Source organism: Ursus maritimus, unplaced genomic scaffold, assembly GCF_017311325.1.
Source record: "Ursus maritimus isolate PB19 unplaced genomic scaffold, ASM1731132v1 scaffold_2, whole genome shotgun sequence".
In the NCBI taxonomy this organism is placed as follows: Eukaryota; Metazoa; Chordata; class Mammalia; order Carnivora; family Ursidae; genus Ursus; species Ursus maritimus.
In genome coordinates this window covers 15504538-15523822 of record NW_024424452.1, presented here as the reverse complement: position 1 = coordinate 15523822, position 19285 = coordinate 15504538, and the positions used below count along the sequence as shown (strand labels likewise).

Below are 19285 nucleotides of genomic sequence, written 5' to 3'. Positions count from 1 at the left end.
AAATAAATAAATAAATAAATAAATAAATAAATAAATAAATAAAATCCTCTGAATGCCTTCCCATTGCAATTAGAATAAAATTCAGACTCTTTATCATGGCCTACAAAAGGCCATAAATGCTATAAATGATTGGGTGCCTCATTCTCTTGCCACTCTTCCCTCATCACTGTGTCAGCCTCGTTGGCCTTCTTGCCCACTCAGTGCTCATTCCTGCCTCAAGGCCTCTGTACTTGCCATTCCTGAAGAGATTGGCTGCTTTTCATCATTCAGGATTTAATTCAAAATATAGTTCCTGAAAAAGGCCGTCTCTGGCCATCTAGCTAGAGTAGCTCCCTCCACCGCTTCTCTTTCTAGAGCAGTGGTAGCGTGTGATCCTCAGACCAGAAACATGAGCTGGAAGCATTTTCTTTTGTTTTGTTTGGACATGCAGAATCTTTGGGCCTACCAGAGACCTGCTAAAGGAAAACCTGGATTTTCATGACACCCCAAGATGATTGTGTTAATTTTTAACTTTTCAGCAGCTCTGGTCTAGAATGACTCCCCCGGCACTTCTCCTGCATATCTGTTAATAGTTTCATCCATTTCTGAAGGTTTACATGTTCAACTGCTTCTTCTCCCTAAACGGAGTAAGAGCTCCACGAGGACACCAGCTTTTCTGCCGTGTTCGCTCCCGTATTCCAGCACTTGGCCGTTACCGGCACCTAGAACGCGCACCATGAGTACTTGATGTGAACGCGCAAGTATGGTGGCGATGAGTCTGTTCCTCAGAGTGCCTAACTCTGTACGATAAAAGTCTTCAGGGCTCTCACTCGCTTGTAAAATCGGGGTTACTCTTCCCTCCCAGTATCATTATGAAGAGGTTTCACTCTTTCTTAAACTCGTATGACAAAGAAAGAATCACTTATATATCCTTGTTTTCAGGTAGTCTGTTTTCCAAACCAAAGTTTAGGTTTCACTGAGTGCTTCGCTCCGGACTTAAAACCATGACTGGTGTTTTCCTTCTTATTTTTGAAAAGCCCATTCTCATTCAGAGTTAAAGTTACCTTCCAAGGTTTTCATCCAAAGTAAATGTTGGTTTGATATTTGAGTCAAATTTTATTAAATCAGAAATAATCTTTTTTAAAAACAGGAAAATAAGATTCTGAAAATGTTAAAGTGCAAAAATTGAAGTTAAATTGCAAATAAAAACTGATGAAGCAAATTGTATATCCGTTTTTTACTCTTGAGGGTATGATTCTAGGAAGGACCTGTAGTTTCCGGTATTGTTCTGTGTTTAAAAATATGTTCCTAAGATATGTTCCCTATGGCGTATCCTGGTGAAATTTGTCAGGAAGCAACATTTCAGTCCACATACTTTGTGATTTTATTTATTTATTTGTGTATTTATTCACTTATTTGTGTGTGAGAGAGAGAGAGCGTGCGCAGGGGGAAGGGCAGAGGGAGAGGCAGAGAAGCCCAAGCAGACCCTGTGCTGAGTGGGGAGCGGACAGAGGGCTTAATCCCACGACCCACGAGATCGTGACCTGAGCCAAAACCGAGTCGTATGCTCAAGCGACTGAGCCACCCAGGCGCCCCTCACTCCACATACTTTGAATGAAGAAATAAGGCAGCTTAAGTCAGTGGCTTTCAGCCGGGGGAGATTTTGCGCACACACACCCCCCCCCCTCTGGGGACCTTTGGCAATGGCTGGAGACATTTTCACTTGTCACCACTGGTGGGGGACTACTACTCGCATTTAGTGGGTAGAGCCCAGGGCTACTGCTAACACCCTGTAACGCACTGAACAGCCCCAACTGCAAAGAATTCTTCAGCCCAAAATGTCATTGGTGCTGCTGAGAAGCCTGGCTTAAATTGAGAGAGCCCTTCCTCTGCAAAGACTGATGCCATCAGGAAAAGAATACTTTAATCCTACCTTTTGGATAAGAGAATCAGAAATAGGCAACTTCGAGATTCAGATGGGTATATTGGCATGGCATTCTCAGACAATTTTACATTTTTAACAATAGGAAGACTCAAAATGGGGTTACTGGTTTTCCTTATTTTACAGATGGGGTCGAGGATTTGGTCTATTGGGTTCCATTTTTGGAAAGGATGGTGTATTAAACCAGCCAAACAGTGTCTTTGGACTTATATTTTATATACTACAGTTATTACTTGGTAAGTATTTATACAGCAATACAAAAATAAGTTTGTTTTGTTATATTCCTTTTAGTACTTTGTGTCTTTGCCCTGAAATGTCTTTATATTAAATAAAAGGATGTTAATGATAGAAGCACTAGTTCGTAGCACATTTTTCTGTTGTGAAAATTTGGTTCACTGAGATGTTGATGATGTTATCTGTCGGTGTTTAACCAGGAACAGCAGCCTCCCGTAGCGTCCAGAAGAACCAGTCCTGTTCAGGGAACTTACGATTCCAAACAGTCTTCCCCAGAAACTTTCTTCCTTCTTAGTTTCTACACGGCGTGGTTACTTAAACATGTGCCCTGAGAGAACATTAACAGGAGGCACTGCACGTGATACTGTCACCTTTCCACACCCGCTGTGTCCATTGTCTTCTGCTCTCTCCACTTAACTTGATGTGAACCCTTCCACGTTGTTTCCTCTCTTCGGTGTTTTGTTACTGTTGATATCAAGGTGTCAAGTTTTTTGTGTTCTAAATAACACTGCAGTGATCGACTTTGTTCGAAGTGCCCCTCACACACACCTCCCTCTTTGAATTAGTTCTGCAAAATAAGTTTCTGAACACGGGGAGAATGAGCCAAAACACACAGATTTTTTTAAGGGACTTTAATACGTATTACCAAACGACTTTTCCCCCAGTTGTCCGGCTTCCCCGAAGCTTCATCCATCTTTTTTTGAAAGTGTTTTCTGTAAAATTTCTGATTTAATAGTTTACAAATCCGCATCATTTTAATTTTCTTGCATGGCCACTTTCGTTATTGGGGTCCTGATAATAGTCCATTTTCATATTTGTCACATTTTACCCATTCTTTATCCTTTTTTATGTAGTTTGGTGAATTTCGATTGTACAGAAGTTTTTTATACTTTTTGAGTTGAATCCAGCCATTTTTGACCTTTGGTTTCCATTGTTAATATTTGACTCCATTACCTGCCAGCTGTTCTGTGCTCTTCTACCTAGCTGAATTTGATTTGTTTTGCGGCAAATTGTGAATCTAAATTTTTCTAAATACTCCTATCAGGTTTGCCCAGTTCCATATCCTGTAGAAATACAAAAATACGCACACGGATATTCATAGCAGTGTAGTTTAAAATAGCAACAAATTGAAAGTAGCTTAGCAAAACGTAATGGTTGACTAAATTAGGTTACATCCGTACTAGAAAATACTATGTAGCCATTAGAGGAAAAAGCAGGTCTTACATGAATATTCTGGAAAGGTCAAGACATAGTTTGGAGAAAAGCGAAGTGTAGTATAATAGGTGTAAGAGAAGTATATGTTTATATATATGGATAGAAATACATAGAAAAGGGTCCGGTGCTTGGGGGCCAGGAGTGAGACTTTTATTTTTTATTCCATTTATTTGTTCTGTTTGGATTTCTAAAGAAGAATATAACGTATAAGCCGAAATTAAAATAGCCTAAGAAACGCTTTTGACTATGTTAATTTTTGGAGATAGAGATGGAACAAATTTCCATTTATAAGATTTAATTTGTGAATTTCCTTATATATATATTATTTTTGTAATCGTGTGTATCATATGTGCTTTTGTTCACATTCTGTGTGTTCACATGAAACATTTTTAATGTCAGGAGGCACATTGAAGGCACATGTGAACTCATCGAACACAGTTTTCCAGAGCACATCATCTTCACTCCTTTCCAAGTTGTTTGAGACACAGCATTTTTAATTTGATTTTTCCATAGGTAATACTTTAACGAGGTCCCAAAGGAAAAAAATATAAAATGCTGTTCGGCGAAAAGCCTGCCCCCGACCTTTGCCGCCCTCCGCCCGCTTCTTACTGCCCTTCGTCCCCAGCTGGTCGCCACGTGTTGTTGCTGTATTTTCTTCAGGCATATGTACAAGGAAGCCCAAACCTAGCCTCTCTGTCGTCTCCTTTTTAAAATATACAAGGCAGATGCCGTACAGACTGTTCTACACACTCTTTTTTTCTTGTTTGCTCACCTAATTCATCGTGATATATCCCTAGCAGTCCAGTGTCTTCACTCTTCTTCACAGCTGCAAAACGTGCCACTGCTTGATCGAACCATCATTTACTTAGAGTCACAGCACCTGGTAAATTCCACGGGGAATTGTATCCCAAGCCACCAGCGACATTACATCGGGACAGGTTGGGTACAGTAGTAGTTAACTAGCCGGTATTTATGGAGCATTCGAAGTGCTTTATACCTGTTAGCTCATTCATTTGTTCATTCAGCCATTCATTCATTCAGCCATTCATTCATTCATTCATTCATTCATTCATTCATTTCTAGGCCCAGCGTGGGGCTTGAACTCACGGCCCTGAGATCAAGAGTCACAAGCTCTACTGGCTGAGACAGCCGGGTGCCCCACCTATTAGCTCTTTTAATTCACACATCAGTATTAGGAGGTAAAAATATTATTATCTCAAGTTAAGGAAAAGACTGGCATGGAGAAAGTAAATAACTTGTCCATATCATTTTGAAACTAACTCAGTAAAATTAACGTGTTCATTTTTGAAGGTTTAGATATTTAGTAAAGGGCCAGATCGAAAACCGCTTAGGCTTTGCTGGCTGTTGAGCTACTCAGCTCTGCCACAGATGTTCTGTCCGCGTGCGCGCGGCTGGGTCCAGTCCGTCTTTATGTACGAGGGCAGGTGGCCGATGGGATCCGCCAGCCGCCGGCACAGGCAATCCAACAGTATGTTAGTCCTGAAGAGCCTTATGAAAGGTCATGCTCTAGAACGGTCGGTCCTGGGGGCAAGTAGCCAGCAAGCAGCTTCTTGTCGACCGGCAGTGGGGATTTCAGCTCCTTAATTAACCTCTTCAAACCTCCTACCACCAATTATTTTTTCCTGCTTCTGTTCTCTTTGTCCATTAGTCATTGGGAGGACGGGTGGTTTAATATGCTCTGCTGTCTCCTTTGTCCTTGAGAATAAACACACACGTTCTCACGACTGTTGGCTACAGGAAATTACACAAATACACGTAAGATGTCAGATAGCGTCAGAGAGCCCTGGTTTAGCGCATGGAACTGCCTTTTTTCTTGATCTGGTTTGACCCACATGTGACCAACTGGCCAAGCGTGGTTTCCGTTACCTTCCCGGGTGAGCCCTTTCTGAAATGTTTATTACAAGTGTTCTCCTTCTTCAGCTGCATATTGGTACAATCATCTTTGTATGATTTTTGAAAATTTTGACCTAAACATGGGAAGGCACATTTTACTGCCCACAAATGGGCAGCCTGCAGTGAGAAGGCCAGGGGACGTGTGTCCTGCTTGGGAGAGAAGGTTGCGGCCCTCACGTCCCTTTATCCGTTAGGAGCGACGAGGCTGTCGATTTTCCACATGAGCCTCGCGCAGAAGGCGATCAGAAGACTGCCTGTTTTCTGTGTGTGACTTAACTAAGGCTAGTTGATGGCCTAAGTAATATTGCACCTGGAATACTGACAAATCAAAAACACTGCACCTATCAGGCTGGTATTCCGTGTGCAAAGTCGACCTGCACACTCTTAACAAAACAGACCAGTAGTTTCTGTTCCCGGATTTCGTGGCCTGTCTCGGTAACGTCAGTGCTCCCAACACTGCAGCAGATCACAGAATGCTAGCTCTTCATAGGGACCTCTCTCCGTCGTCAGGGCCTGACTGAGCCGCGTGTCTCTCTCTCTCTCTCTTGCAGGCATGACAGCAAGTGCTGTTGCAGCTTTAATGCTCATGACATCGTCCATCGTGTCTGCGGTAGGGTCTCTGTACCTGGCCTACATTCTGTACTTTGTGCTGAAGGAGTTTTGCATCATCTGCGTCATCACATATGTGCTGAACTTCATTCTTCTTATCATCAACTACAAACGACTAGTTTACTTGAATGAGGCCTGGAAACGGCAGCTGCAGCCTAAGCAGGACTGACAGCCGGACAGACTCTGAACTGACAGTCGGAAGTCCCCTTTTCCATTAAGTTTATTTTGCAGCAGTTTTTTGGTTTTGGTTTTTTGGTGTTTTTTTTTTTTTTTGGTTTTTTTTTTTTTTTTTAATTCTTCACAACAGACGCTTTCCCTAAGAATCTTAAACTGATTTTTTAAAATCCTGTAAATTAGAAGGGGCCCTAGCTATTTTCTGTGTCAATCTTCATTTTCAACATGGATACAAAAAAAAAAGAAAAAAAAAAGAAGGATATGCCGAGCCAATCAAAGACAAGCTTTAACTTTACTTTGAAGATGTTTCTGGAATAATAAAATGTAGCCCTAGCCCTCTGCCCTTGATTGTAAAGTGAGCAACCATTGCTAGTAATTCTCTAATGTGTATAAATTCAATTTCAGGTATAACAAATGTGATCATGACATGAAAATATTTTAGAATAGATCCTGTATTAAATATTGCCATGTTTACAATATGTAATATGTTTTTAGCCGATGGATTTAAACATGTAGATTCAACTAGAATCCATTTATGTGATATTTGTAAATAAAGGTAGAAATATTGGCTCCATCCCCTGCAGAACTTACTGTACAGGTGAAGTGTAGCGATGAAGAATTGTCAGCCCAACGTTGACTGAAGAAATAGTGAAAATAGTAAGTCCATACAGAGCATCCTGTGAGAAGTACTGACAGCTGTGGGTCCAGCACTGACGGCAAAAATAATAGGGTAGCTGGTTCCCTTTCATCTCCTTCCTCGGAAAGGAAGAAACTAAATTTGGACCTTCAAGTCAAGCTTGTGTCTAGTCATAAAACTGGATCAATTAATTATAACCTTGAAAATGAGTCATGTGACCAGACCTTCACGTCCAAGGCCTTTGGGACACTAAAGATGGGGAAATGGCTTAGATTTCTTTGAGAAACCTGGAAACATTAATATGGCACTTTTAGGTAAAGTCTCTTACAGTAGCTGAATTTTCATGCAGATATTTTCCCTTAACATTGGTGCCAGGCGACCAAACAGTATTAGGACCTTGAAGTAACCAGTATAAGCCCAGTTGCTCCAGAGTAGGGCTGCTCTTGGGTAGCTCCGTAGTATTTCCTGTTTCATTCTGCACTAATCGGATGTCTCGTTTGATTGTTTCAGAGCCAATATTAGATTTGTCAGTTTTCGGGCCGACACGCTGCTCGGTTTGCTCAGTCGGGAGTAGTGCAGGTAGAAATATCTGAAGGTGAAGTACACTCATGGTGTCACTGCGCTTTCTAGAAACTACGCAAATGCCTAGGTTTTAGAGGTGACGTGAATAAACCCCGATGAAATTGTGACAGTATGTTTCTATGGTTAACACCTTCTATCAGAATGTTAAAAGTGCCTTCTGTCTTAAACCTCAAACCAAATATTTTGTGTGTTGAACTTGGGCAGAAGTGTCCTTCCTTCCTCTCACCATGACGTAGCAAACCTGCATTATTCTCTAGAAAGGTTCTGTATGATCATTTTATTCCTTTGATGGAGAAGTAGCAGCAATGTTTTTGCTTCTGATTAGATTGATCATTATGTTGAAAATAGACCGGTAACTTTGGAGTGCTTTCACAAGCCTTCTTTTGGAAGGGAGGGGACGGGCCCTGCTCTGTAAACCGTAACGCACAGAGTCGGCAACTTGCAGCAGTGTCCGACTAACTGTCCTAATTGATGCAATGTATTTTTCTGGCCCAAGGCAGGTGTAACATCTGAGCTGTAACGAACTTTCCACCAGTTTTCACCAGTTTTGTAAAAGCTGAATTCGGATTTCCAGGCTGATGTTCTCCCATGAATGTGAATATTCCGATGCCTGTTTTATTATGTATGTATTGTTCTTGTTTCTGTAGTTAATGAACTCCGGAAAGCATTGGATCAGATGTCTGGTGTGTACGGAGCAACAAGTCCTAACATTGAAGAACTTGTCCAGTGAGGGCATCTGGCAGCAGGTGCTTCTAGTCCTGCCGAGCGGCTGGTGGAAGTGGCTCACAGTGAGGACTTCTGTGGTGTATAGAGCACTGCTTGTGCTAAATAAGTTCCTCGTGTCCCAGTTTAAAATGGTTTTGCATCATATTTTGTATCAATCAGCAGAGTATGGTTAAAGCTTGTCTAGATGTTGCGTTCTTGCAAATGTCTTCAACTCTCACTATGATAAAACGTAAAAAAAAATGTTCAGCCAGACCCTTCCAGGTTTTCCGTTGCTCTCCTAATAAGCCTTGGGGAAAACACCACTGTTTGAGTTGTGCAGAAATTTTTGCCACGTTCCTGTGACCCCAGTAGAATTAATACCTTTTTTTCTCACTGAGCGATGAAGGTGTGGTGCCTGAAGTAACAGCATCGTGATGCCAGGATCTCAGTAAACAGCGGGACCCCGGTGGAAGAATGTAGGCTCATCCTCTCTTCCACCCCGAAAAGGAGAAGACACCGTGCTATAAAATTTGAGGACTGTTAGGACTATTTAAAACCCTGCAACATTACCAGCCATCAACACTGAAGAATAAAATGGCGGGGGGCGGGGGGGAGGGTAGGGATTGGATTTCTGGATTTTGCAGTAGTTCCATGCTTCTTGGTTTGGGGAATGAGTCGTAACAAGCGAAGCCCCTTATTTACTTGGTAGCCATATCGTTTGAAAAAAATAAGAGAAGTGTGGTTAGATGACAAATTCTAGGGAATCTAGGTGGTTTGGAGGATTTCGTTCAGTTTTTCATTGCAGCGAGGTGCTTTCCACGAAGGTAAACTGGTGAAATAACTCAGGTTTAACCAGCTGTGTGCCAGGAATTCCTTCTACTTGGTGTACGTCACCTCTCTTTCAATCCGTTACTTTTAAAGATGTTGAAAGCATTGACTATTTTCATACAGAGACAAAGATCTGTCGTTTGGTACAAGAGATCTTTGGACCCTACTTGGTAGCATATAGGACCAAGACTCCAGTGAAATTATAACTATTTGTTGGCTTTAGTTTGCTTGTATTTCATTTATAAGATTATCGGCAAAAGTGCAGAGTTCTCTTCGGCGATTGCTTCGTAACAGATTGGACCCACCGCTCGACATGAGTGAAAGCTGGCAAATCTTGTCTTGAAAATTCGTAATAGACAAATGCCAACAAGAAATCCGCCATCATTTTTGGTAACCTCTTTGGGAAGGAATACCTAATGCAACCTTTGTCCGTATGTATTTCCCCCCCACACGCAAGCATCGGTGGAACATTTCTATTCAGACATTTTAGGCAGCACTTATGAGTCCTGATCCGTGAGAACTCTCCCCTTCGATAAAACAGAAGGGGCAGAAGTGGGAATCCAGGCGACTTGGTTAAATTTTTTTTTTTTTAAACAAATGAGCCCAGAAAAGGTGAAATGTTTTGTTATAAAACTGTATTAAGCATGGCCTAAGTATTAGGTGTATGATCTGTATAGTATGTTCCATCAAAAATATTTATTACTAGCGCTTTCAGCTCCAGAGCAAACATTCATTTAAAGTGGAGTTCACTGGGCAGACTTCCCCCTTTAATATAGATAGAAATACTCTTTATCAGAGATTTAGGACAGTTTTGCTAACTGGTAAAAACAAATGTAAATATGTAAGAATGTTTATTTGTTGCACATAACTTTTTTGGTATAAAATAAATGTAGCCGTTACCGTGGAAGCTGTGCCGCCATTCTTCTTACGCGGAAGTGTTACGGTTCACACAAGGAGCTGGAACCGATCCGGTCTCCCCATCAACTACCCTTGAGGCTGACACTGTAACTTCTTTCTACAGGTGTACTGAGTTGGTTCTTTTTCCCTTCAATTATTTGTAATTTATAGAAAACACATTCTTAAGAGATTCTAGTTCCTGGAGTTGGCATGGGCTTGTGATGTGTGTGGTTGTCAAGAATTGAGAAAGGAGTTCCTGCTCCGGGGTGTGCAGGCACCCAGAACGAGCTCTCGCCCACAGCTTTACTCTAGCTCCCCCTGAAGGCTCCACTCGGTCTCCTCAAAAGGTAACATCTGCCAGGAAGACGAATCTGTTTAAAATACAGTTCGGCCAGATTTTATTGAATACAACAAATGTATTCTATGCTAGAACCTTCAGACTTAGGAAATGGAACTTAGCCCTAACTTGTAAAACATGTGTGTCTGTTATGTTTTCTTTAATGTTTCAAGTGGAGAATTCTATATCATTCCTGGACATTAAATGTAACACAAAACTTGATGCCTTCAAGGAACTTAAGTTCAGGGGTCACAAGAAACATGGAACCCCTAGAATCCCTAACTCAATATCTGAACCAACTACACTCACATTTCTTTAAAGTGGTCTAAAGATGACCACTGAAAGGAGGTTAAATCATCTTTACTGTTCCTTTCCTGAAGCTTGGAAGGGAAGGATAAAAATGGGTACGTGTTGAGACGTGAGGTATCAACCACATGTGAAGTGAGTCGAGTTCTGTATTAAGAAACACATTGGTTCATGGTCTTCCATTTGACTGGACACCAACAGGAGTCTTCTTCCATAGCAGTGAGCTTTCAACCAGGATTGACACAAATCTTAGGACTAGTGTTACCTTACTGGGCTTCACGGAGCCTGCGGAAGAGGAGAAGGAGGAATGATTCCGTAAGGAAGACCGAAGACCATCCCCCAGGAACAGGGCACAAAGGCCTGGAGTATTTGTCCGCAGGCCCAGCCTGTTTAAAAAGGTCCCGTCACGTCCAGTGGAGTCATGTGATGGGACAGTGGGCCTTCAATGCGCATCTGTCCACTTCTGTCGAGACGAGACGACGGCTGAGGCTGGACTCATGTCCTAGAAGAACCAGTAACCTCTGAGCTCCCTTCTGATTCCGATGTTCTTCAACTCTTACCTTTCTTATGCTCCTTCGTCAGCTTAACTTGGTGGAAATCGGTCCAGAGCCCTTGCTTATTATTCCACGACTCCCACTTTCTGTAACCTCGGTGGGACTTGAGCTCACGTGTGACGCCGAAGGGCAGTTGTCTGCTCCGCGCGGCCGCTCTGCTGCACCAGGGCCGCGGGCTGGGCTGTGGAAGCGGAGTCTGACCGGCCCCTCTGACCCGCGTGAGTGGAAGCACGGGTTTCTCGAGACGCTGTACAGTTAAGTGTGTGAAAGCAGCCTGACACGTCAAAAGAATTTCAGATGCTTTCCAGCACTGTAAGGTTATTCAATTTACAGATTTATTCAGTCGTTCAATTTATGTCTTTACGGTCACTTCCATAAAGACAACTCTTGGTTCACACGCAACAAAAGCCTTTCTCTTCGCCTCTAACATTCCCTCCTAGTGACTTAGTACAAACTGCGGGCCTGAGTCGGCCCAGCCTGCCACGCACAGTCCAGGACGCGCTCCATCTCGTCGCCGTGGACGCGGCCCCTGACTTGGGGAGGGGTGCTCAGAGCGGCCCGGAGCGGTGGTGCTTGCTTTAAAAGTTAAACGGGCTGTTCTCCAAACACCGTGACTTCATGGCTGACTGGTGGTACATGGTTTCATTGGCAAGTTTCCAGTATCTCTCTCGCAAAAGGAATGCTGCCGCTTTTGGCTGTCTCTGGCGAGTGAAGATCCCCTTCTTATTCCCTATCACTCTCTGCGGTGCTAAAAACAAGGCAAAAGGAGTTTCGGATGAATTCTGATGGGCCAAATAGGAAGCAACTTGGAGCCACGCTGCTGCCCACCCCCCAACCACCTCAGCTCCCTGGGGTGTTAATTCTTTTGTCTTTTTGGGGGGAAACACCCCAAATAAGGTTTCCTTTCTCTGCGAAACATGCGTGTGCAGCTGCCTGGTAACTGATCTGGGGGGGCCGAGACAGAGTCACCCTTGGAAAGACCCGGGCTTCTCTGAAGAGACAGCTCTCTGAGCGGGAGCCACAGCCCGGAGCAGGCAAGGCTGGGCTCTCACTGCTGGGGCCACTCGGCTGCTCTGCCGGAGCTGGGAAGGGAGCAAAGCCGGCAACAGGCTCCCAGCACACCTGCCCTCTGCCCCCTGGTGAAACCACAGCCTCTGTTAAATGGGAAGGTCTTTCCATGATAAGCCAATGCCAGGCACCGTGCCAAGCCCTTTATCAAATGAATTCCTACATGAACTTGCAAGGTGGCTTATCCCCTTACAGGCTTATAGAAGAGTTGGGTAATCTGTCCACAGTCACACAGCTAATTTCTTATTACCCAAAGCCAATTGCATCCATTCATGAGACTTGGCTGCAGAAGCCACTGATCTCCCCAAAGAGGGACAGGCTCGTGTTCTCATTCCTTTTTCTTTTACCTGCTTCTCCATTCTAATTTTTAAACTTTCACCTTCCAAAGATCCATCTTTCGCTGTTAAGTAATATGTTCTAATTCCCACTACTACCGAACCCTTCCTTACCTCCCCAAATTGCTATGCTAAATTTACGGTGTATCAGGAAACTAGTAACACCGAGAGGTGCAGGAAGAAATGGGATACATTCATTTGGGACTGAAGTGAAGCGGCCCTCATCTCTCCGCACTTCAGAAAGAGTGCAGCCTTACAGACCCTCCCACACTCAAAACACTTGGACACTTACTTGTCTTTGGTAAACCTGCCTTTTACAAGCGAACAATGTAAAATACACTGAAATAACCTAAGCTTCCCAGGCTTTGTACCCTACTCTGGAATAATGAGCGTATCCCACAAGTAAATCCAATACAAGGTCCGCTTTTGCCTCGCCCTGTTGTGAAACAGACAAAGGTTAAGCTGGCCATTTCCGCCTCAAGATAATAGGTTCTCCTGTTTGGTGTTTTTTGGTTTGGTTTTGTTTTGTTTTGTTCCCATAAAATGGTTTGGGAAGCAGGCAAGTGACTACTGCTTGCTAAACAGAACTTGCTTCTTCCAGGAAATTCTCCTGTCGCCAGCACTGATGAGAGCTTTCCCCCTCGTTTCCACTGTTCTTACAACCAAATGTCCTGAACTCACAGGCCAACCTGAAAAAAACGAGAAACGGTACGTTTCACAGCCCAAACTGCCGCTTACACTGGTTAGTCATAAAATCGGCAAAATTCCAGACGAGCTCTCCAACCACGTAGTCCTTGCGTCTCTGATCCAGAGCCAAGTGATACTGCTCCAGCACGGCCTTCTGGTACTCCTCGCTGAACATCACGGGCGGGTCCTGGAATTCAAGGTGCGGGGAGAACTGAACAGGCAGAACGGCGGAACTGTAAATGTGAGATAAAGACCCATGTGATGGGGACCAAAATACCCATCTTCACGGCCGGCCGTAGTGACGGCAGGACTCGCTCGCTGGTGCCCGTGCAGACGCCGCCAAGGCGTGAGGGAGCCCGGGGCAAGGAAAAGAGATTTTTGGTAAAGAACCCGAATTAGGAACTGCTTTATTTATCACCAGAATTTGGTATTTTCTTGCTCTCATGCTTCCACCTCTACTCACCGGTGCGGTCTCAGAGCTGAGCTACACGGGAAGGAAAAATAAGTCTTCGAATAATCAATTTAAACCTCAAGTTTTAAGTAGCTGCCAGTGCGTCAGTGGAGAGGAACTAGCGTGACCCCCGCACTCGGCTCACGGTCGTCTGCTTCGGCCTGGGGGAGCGGCCGCCGCTTAGCACGTCCACCCGTTCCACAATCACCGCTCCCCCTCTGCTTCCGTGGAGGCCTGGCCACAGAGCCAGGAGCAGGAGAGGGAAGCGCCCCTGCCCCTGCCATCCCCACTCTCCAGCCAGGCCGACTCAAGTGGTAGGAGTGCGGAGGGTGAACGGGAGAGCGTGAAGCAGGAGCCGGGGGACGGTTAGCTGGGGGGCGGCTGAGAGGCGACCCAGGGGACAGTCGAGCTCCCTCCGCACAGGTGAGAAGCGTCCTAACGAAAGCAGAGGCCGCAGCCGGGGACTCGGTCAGTGTTCGGTGAAGGGCGCCTACGTGTGCTGGGCTAACATGTAAGGACAGTTCGGGTGTTCCTGCAACACGAAGCCCGAGTTTTCGGCCATGGGCAGTCGGGGGCACTCGATCCTAAATGTTCAAGGAGGCAGCATCTCAGCCGTGTGATGAGAGAACCAAACCCTGCGGGCTGGGCTTTCTGTTCCAGCGAGAAGGGTTAAAATGCTACCTAGGCTGCACTGATGATGTCTGTTTTGTTCTGGTTCCAGAGCCGAATCCGGGGGCAGGGCCGCAGGCAGATTTTCTTACCAATCCTGCCTGGCCTAGTATTGGCCACGCTTGGCTATTCAAAGTCAAGGCTGAATTAAACTAAGTCGACTCAGACTAGTCACATTTCGAGGACTGAGGAGCCACAGGTGGCCAGTGGCTACCCCTTTGGCCACTGCAGAAAAATTCCTTCGCGGCGCACGGTTCTATCAGCGCTAGTCTAGACTGAGCTGCCTACACGTTCAGAGCACGTGACCTTTTCAGAGAGAAGAGCCGGTATGTATCTACATTGTTCTCATAAGCCATTTCCCCCGACTCCACCGGTTTGCACAAGCGGCATTCTGTGTAAGCAAGATGAATTTAAGGGTGTGACAGAAAACCAGAGTCCACAGGGGTAGCTGTTCACCGCAGCAAGGACACTGTGTGTCAACAAAGAACGTGATACTTGCGACAGGTGAGTGCGAGGTGACAGGGGCGGGGACGAGGGGCGGGCCATGGTTCAAGAATCCACATGAAAAAATGCCCACAAGCGAAAGCACCTTATCTTTGGTAGGAAGTAAGATAAAAGGGGGAGAGAGAAAGAGGGAAAGCGCTAGTGATTAAACCTTGCTCTGAGGTTTCATTCATTTTCTTAGCGAGCACGATTTAGCACCACTGAGTGCCGGGCGCTGCTGAGGGCTTGGGCAGCCACGGTAGACAGGATTCAGCCGCTCTCGTGGAGCCCACAGTCTGGTCAAGGAGAGTCAAAGCGACAATGACGGTACCCAGTGAGAAACGCCGAGACAGAGACCAAGCAGAGGGAACAGCTTCCTCTGCCTGGGGCAGGTGGGGTGAACCTCACCAAAGAGGGGACAAGGGAGCTGAGGCTTGAACACTGAGTAAGAATCCAGGAGTCGGCGAATGTGGTGCTAACATGGGCATTCCGGGCAGAAGGAACAGCCCACACGACAGCAGGAGCCAATGAGCACAGTGAAAACGGTCCAGGGACCAGGAGTGAAGGCAGAAGAGGACGATGACCTGGGGGAGGGGGGAGGGCAAAGGGCAAAGGACGCTGACTGCCCTGACCAGGGACTGGGGCTTTAACATCGGGGCCAGGGACGCCAATGACAGGACTCCCAAGGTTTGGATTTGCTCAGGCCGCCAGTGGGAAGCTCTCTGGAAACAAGGCCGGAAGGCGAGCGAGGCAGAGGCCTGAGCCCCGGAGGACAGGCTGGCGTGAGCCTGAAGGAGCGCAGGGAGATCGTCCGCACAAGTGAGGGACAGAGGGAATGGGTGACACCCGGCCTAGAGAGGGAGAGAAGGACCCGAAGGCGCTACACCACTTACCTGGTGGAAGCCCGCGATGGCCGCGGCTCCGTACTCGCTCTGGATGATTGGTTTCTGGTAGGTCCTGTGCCAGTTCTCAAACTCGGTGGCCAGCTGCAGCTGAATCACCTCCAAGTGCCCGTAGTCATGGTACCAGGAGTAGTAACTGTTCACACAGATGACGTCCACATAGGGCGCCTAGGACGACAGCACGAAACCCGCTCACGACCCAGAAAGCGGGGGGCTCTCCCGGCAGAGGAGCGAGGAGGGGGACGCAGAAAGCGACCGAGGTGCTCCCGTGTGTAGCAGACGTGGGCCGAAGTGACCTGAACAGGGCACGTGTCTCACTCTGGACGATGCTCCCGACGCGGCCGCAGCGGGACCGCGGAGAGGTGGCCCGCGAGCCGGCCTCAGGGCAGCCCAGGGCCCGGACACGGGATCGCGGGTCTGTCTCCGCAGCGCTCCTGTCACACTGGCCTTCCCTCACCTGGCCCTAGAGGAAGGTTCCCAGCTGAAGGACAGACGCGGTGTTTGTCCTCACGAAGATCCTGGTTAACTGTGCTGTTTGTGAGCTGGTGCTGTGGGCCGCAGAGTGGCTGGAAAACTCCCTCCAGGCTGGCAGCACAGAGACTGGGCAGGACCACCTCGGGTCTACACAGCGTGGGGCTCAGGACAGAGCCGCAAACACCAGGCAGCCAGGTGTCCAGCCCCTCCCATCCCCCGAACCAATGCCCATGTCCAGAGCCTGCACGGGACTGATGTGGTCTGACGCTCCCAGGTGACCGAGCCCCTTCCCAAAGGGTGGTGGCAGACAGCAGCAGGACGAGCAAGCCTGTGGGGCCACACGCACCCGCATGGCATGTCCCACCAGGAGTCTGGCGACCCTCTGAGGCTCCAGCACTGGCTGCCCGGTCCACACAGGAGGCCGGAATAAGAGGAGATGGCACGTGGCTCTGAAAACGTCCCCGTCTGCCTGTGCCACGCTGGCGTCGTGCCAGTGCCTGTGCTTCCTTGAACGGGGTGTTCTCGAGATGGCAAGGGAAACACCAGGGATACAAACCTTTCCCATCCGTGTTAAAATGGGAGCTCCCAGTTTCTATTTGTATACTGCATTTTCTCGTCCATTCTTTCCACAAGACGTTTGCTCCTTCTGTCGCACTTCCCTCCTAAGTACTGGCCTCGAGTTCTCTCGTGAAGAAGCATTTTCGGGCTCCCGTGTCTTCCGGCTTCAGTGCGGCACAACACGTCCTTCCCAAGGGGCTGCTGCTCGCCAGCCACGGGTGAGCTGGCTGTCCCTTCGATCCCAGCCAGCGGTTCCCAAAGCCAGGTGATGACTGGAATCGCTGAGGACCTTTTTCCAAACTCGGACTGCCACCCCGGACTTACTAAGCCGGGATCTCAGAATCCAGGCACCTGGACTTACGAAGAGCTTCCCTTGGTGGTTCCGGTCGGCCAGGTTTGAGAAACACAGGACCGTGACGACCCTAAGTTCTCCTCCACTGAGGAGCATCGAATGCCGATGGGAGACCTCCCCGTGCCCAGCCTCCCTGGATGAAGTCACACTGACTAGCAGATAAGCAGCTAGCTCTCTTTAACCTGAAGACCATCTAGGAAAGCGTCTGGACCAGCTGCTCGGGGCTCTTCCCAGCAGCCCATGTTAGCAAGCATCAGGGAGGTGAGGGGACAGGCAGGGGAGAAGCGGTGCAGAGACCCCCAGGCTCACCCCCAGGTCTGCTTCATAGTTGGAGTTGGTCACAAATGTCACGGGCCGGGAGGGGTCCAAGGCTTTGGTGTGGGCAATCACCGTCCTGTCCGCAGAGGGCAGAAGACACGGCTCGTGAGTCCGGGAAGGGCCCTGGCACAGCCATCTCTCTCCATCCCATCCCCCAGCTAGAAGCCCTGCTCTCCTCCCTACCTTGAAGAGGACTTTAGGGGAGCAAACACGTTCTTCCAGCCTTAGATCATGTTCCCCAGCATCTTTCTTTCTCCCTCCCCAAATCCCCCCGCCCAGAGGGCAGGGGTGTGCAGGCACCCAAAGCTGGGGTCCTTGGGCTCCAGCTAAAAGCCGCACTCCGAATCTCTGAAAAAGCTCTTGAAGACAAGAATGCGTGGGGTGGGGACCAGGACGGATACTAATGGTAACAAGTAGGGGGTGTGTGCGAGGAAGCTGTGCACGGGGCACGCCCGGAGACGGCAACGGCTCCATCCATCCGCAGCCGCGGGGAGCCGTGGGAGCAGACACTTGCACGGGGAAAGGCTACACACTGACTGCAAGTGGCGGGAGGACCGTGAAGGGAGGCGCAGAGCTCTGGGAGGCAGCAACAGGGCACTTAACGGACACGGGCGAGTCAGCCCCAGACTCAGCATGCACCAAGGAGGGACTTTGAGAAGAGGCTTCCTAACAGAGGGCCCAGCCTGTGGTCGAGGCTCAGCTCAGGGACCTGTCCGAGGCCACCCCGGAGCTGGTCACCCCATTCACTGGTGAAGCCTGCTTCTCTCCCTTCGCACAGCTAGCTTCCTTCTTGACACTCTGCCCACACTGCCCTCTGCCTTCGAGGGCTGGGGTTTCCTCAAGGCAGAACGGTATCCCTCACCTCGAGTCCCAGAGCCACACTCTGAAACAGCCTGGGTGTCACTGGGAAGCCCCGAAGCCTCGCTGAGCTCCTCAGGCCCAGGCGGCTTTAGCCACACGCTGCCTGCTCCCCGCTGCCCCAGCGGTCCCGCACCTCCCTCTCTGCACCTCCCAGAACAGCCTGTAGGACCCTCGGGCACCTGCACTCCTCTCCGCCCCTCGACAAACTTCTGTCCCCCAGCCCTGGCTCAGCACATCCCAAGGCTGTGTGTCCAGAGCTGTCCTTTGCCTCCTGCTTAGAGCCCCGCATCTTCTACCCACAGCTCGGCTCGCATGGCTGTGACACTGGGACAGCCTCTGCTGCCCCCGCAGCACGTGAGGTCATGCCCCTCTGCAGGCTCCACTACAATCGCATGATCATGATCGTAAGACAGACAAGGAACCAAGGACCACCGCCCCCCCAGCCAAGGTAGTAAACGCTCCCATTGCCTGACGCCCCCGAGCGGGGTTTCTGTGCACTGCAGTGCCTGGCGGGGGAGGGGGCAGCTACTGGCCTTTGGTGACCGGGACCGTGAACTTCAGATGGACTGCTCCAGCCCAACGACATCGCTTTGGAACAGCCAGAATATGCATGTCACTTAAACACCTGTGTAGGATTATCTGCCTGAAAAATCCAGTTTTATAAAGCCTAACTCCTCTTTTCAAACAAACCCAAAGCATCACAAAGTGGTTTTTTGCACCTTTAACATACACTAAGTTTCCCAGGAATGGAGAAAACGTAACGACTGAGAGATGAAGATAACTGGTTTCGTTTGGACGTCACCTCACATGGCTCCCGATTTCAGAAACGCACAGCAGTGAAGGCGGCGCTGACGGAGGTCGCAGGCACCAGACCCGCAGCCCCACTGCCAGCGCCTGTAGCCACACTTTCAAGGCGATTCCACGAGCAGCTGTAAGCCCCTAGCCCTTCACCGGGGCTTTTGGAGAGCCAGGCCCATGTGCTCACACAGGCTTTTGTAAATGACCGTCCCCCAGATCATTGCCCAGACTGCTGTTCTCCCCATAACCTGAAGTTAGCTGCGTAAGGAGCTCTGTGTGTAAGTGAACTCCAGATGTCCTTTCGGGTGTGGAAAGGGGACCCTGGGTCTCACTGGGTTGACACCCTAATGGGGTGGGTGACACTAGGTCCCCCGAACTGACCGTGTGCAGACAGCCCCCCCCGCCCCCCCCCCCCC

The 19285-nt window shown here is 48.2% G+C and overlaps 2 protein-coding genes across 3 annotated transcripts in view; one reads left to right on the top strand and one right to left on the bottom strand.

The window, feature by feature from the left end:
* VKORC1L1 (vitamin K epoxide reductase complex subunit 1 like 1) overlaps nt 1-9723 on the top strand; it is a 65191-nt gene extending 55468 nt beyond the window's left edge. Inside the window, exons 2-3 of the mRNA XM_040635008.1 lie at nt 2048-2157; nt 5836-9723. Of these exons, the coding sequence (XP_040490942.1) occupies nt 2048-2157; nt 5836-6062 (337 nt within the window). The 3' untranslated portion in view covers nt 6063-9723. The remainder of the gene's footprint in view (nt 1-2047; nt 2158-5835) is intronic.
* A 1503-nt stretch (nt 9724-11226) lies between these two features.
* Nucleotides 11227-19285, bottom strand: part of GUSB (glucuronidase beta) — a 12691-nt gene continuing 4632 nt past the window's right edge. For both annotated transcript variants that reach the window (XM_040635006.1, XM_040635007.1), the window contains 4 exons: nt 17202-17286; nt 15500-15676; nt 13055-13190; nt 11227-11661 (listed from right to left, as the gene is read on the bottom strand). In XM_040635006.1, coding sequence (XP_040490940.1) covers nt 11492-11661; nt 13055-13190; nt 15500-15676; nt 17202-17286 — 568 coding nt within the window. In that variant the 3' untranslated portion in view covers nt 11227-11491. The remainder of the gene's footprint in view (nt 11662-13054; nt 13191-15499; nt 15677-17201; nt 17287-19285) is intronic.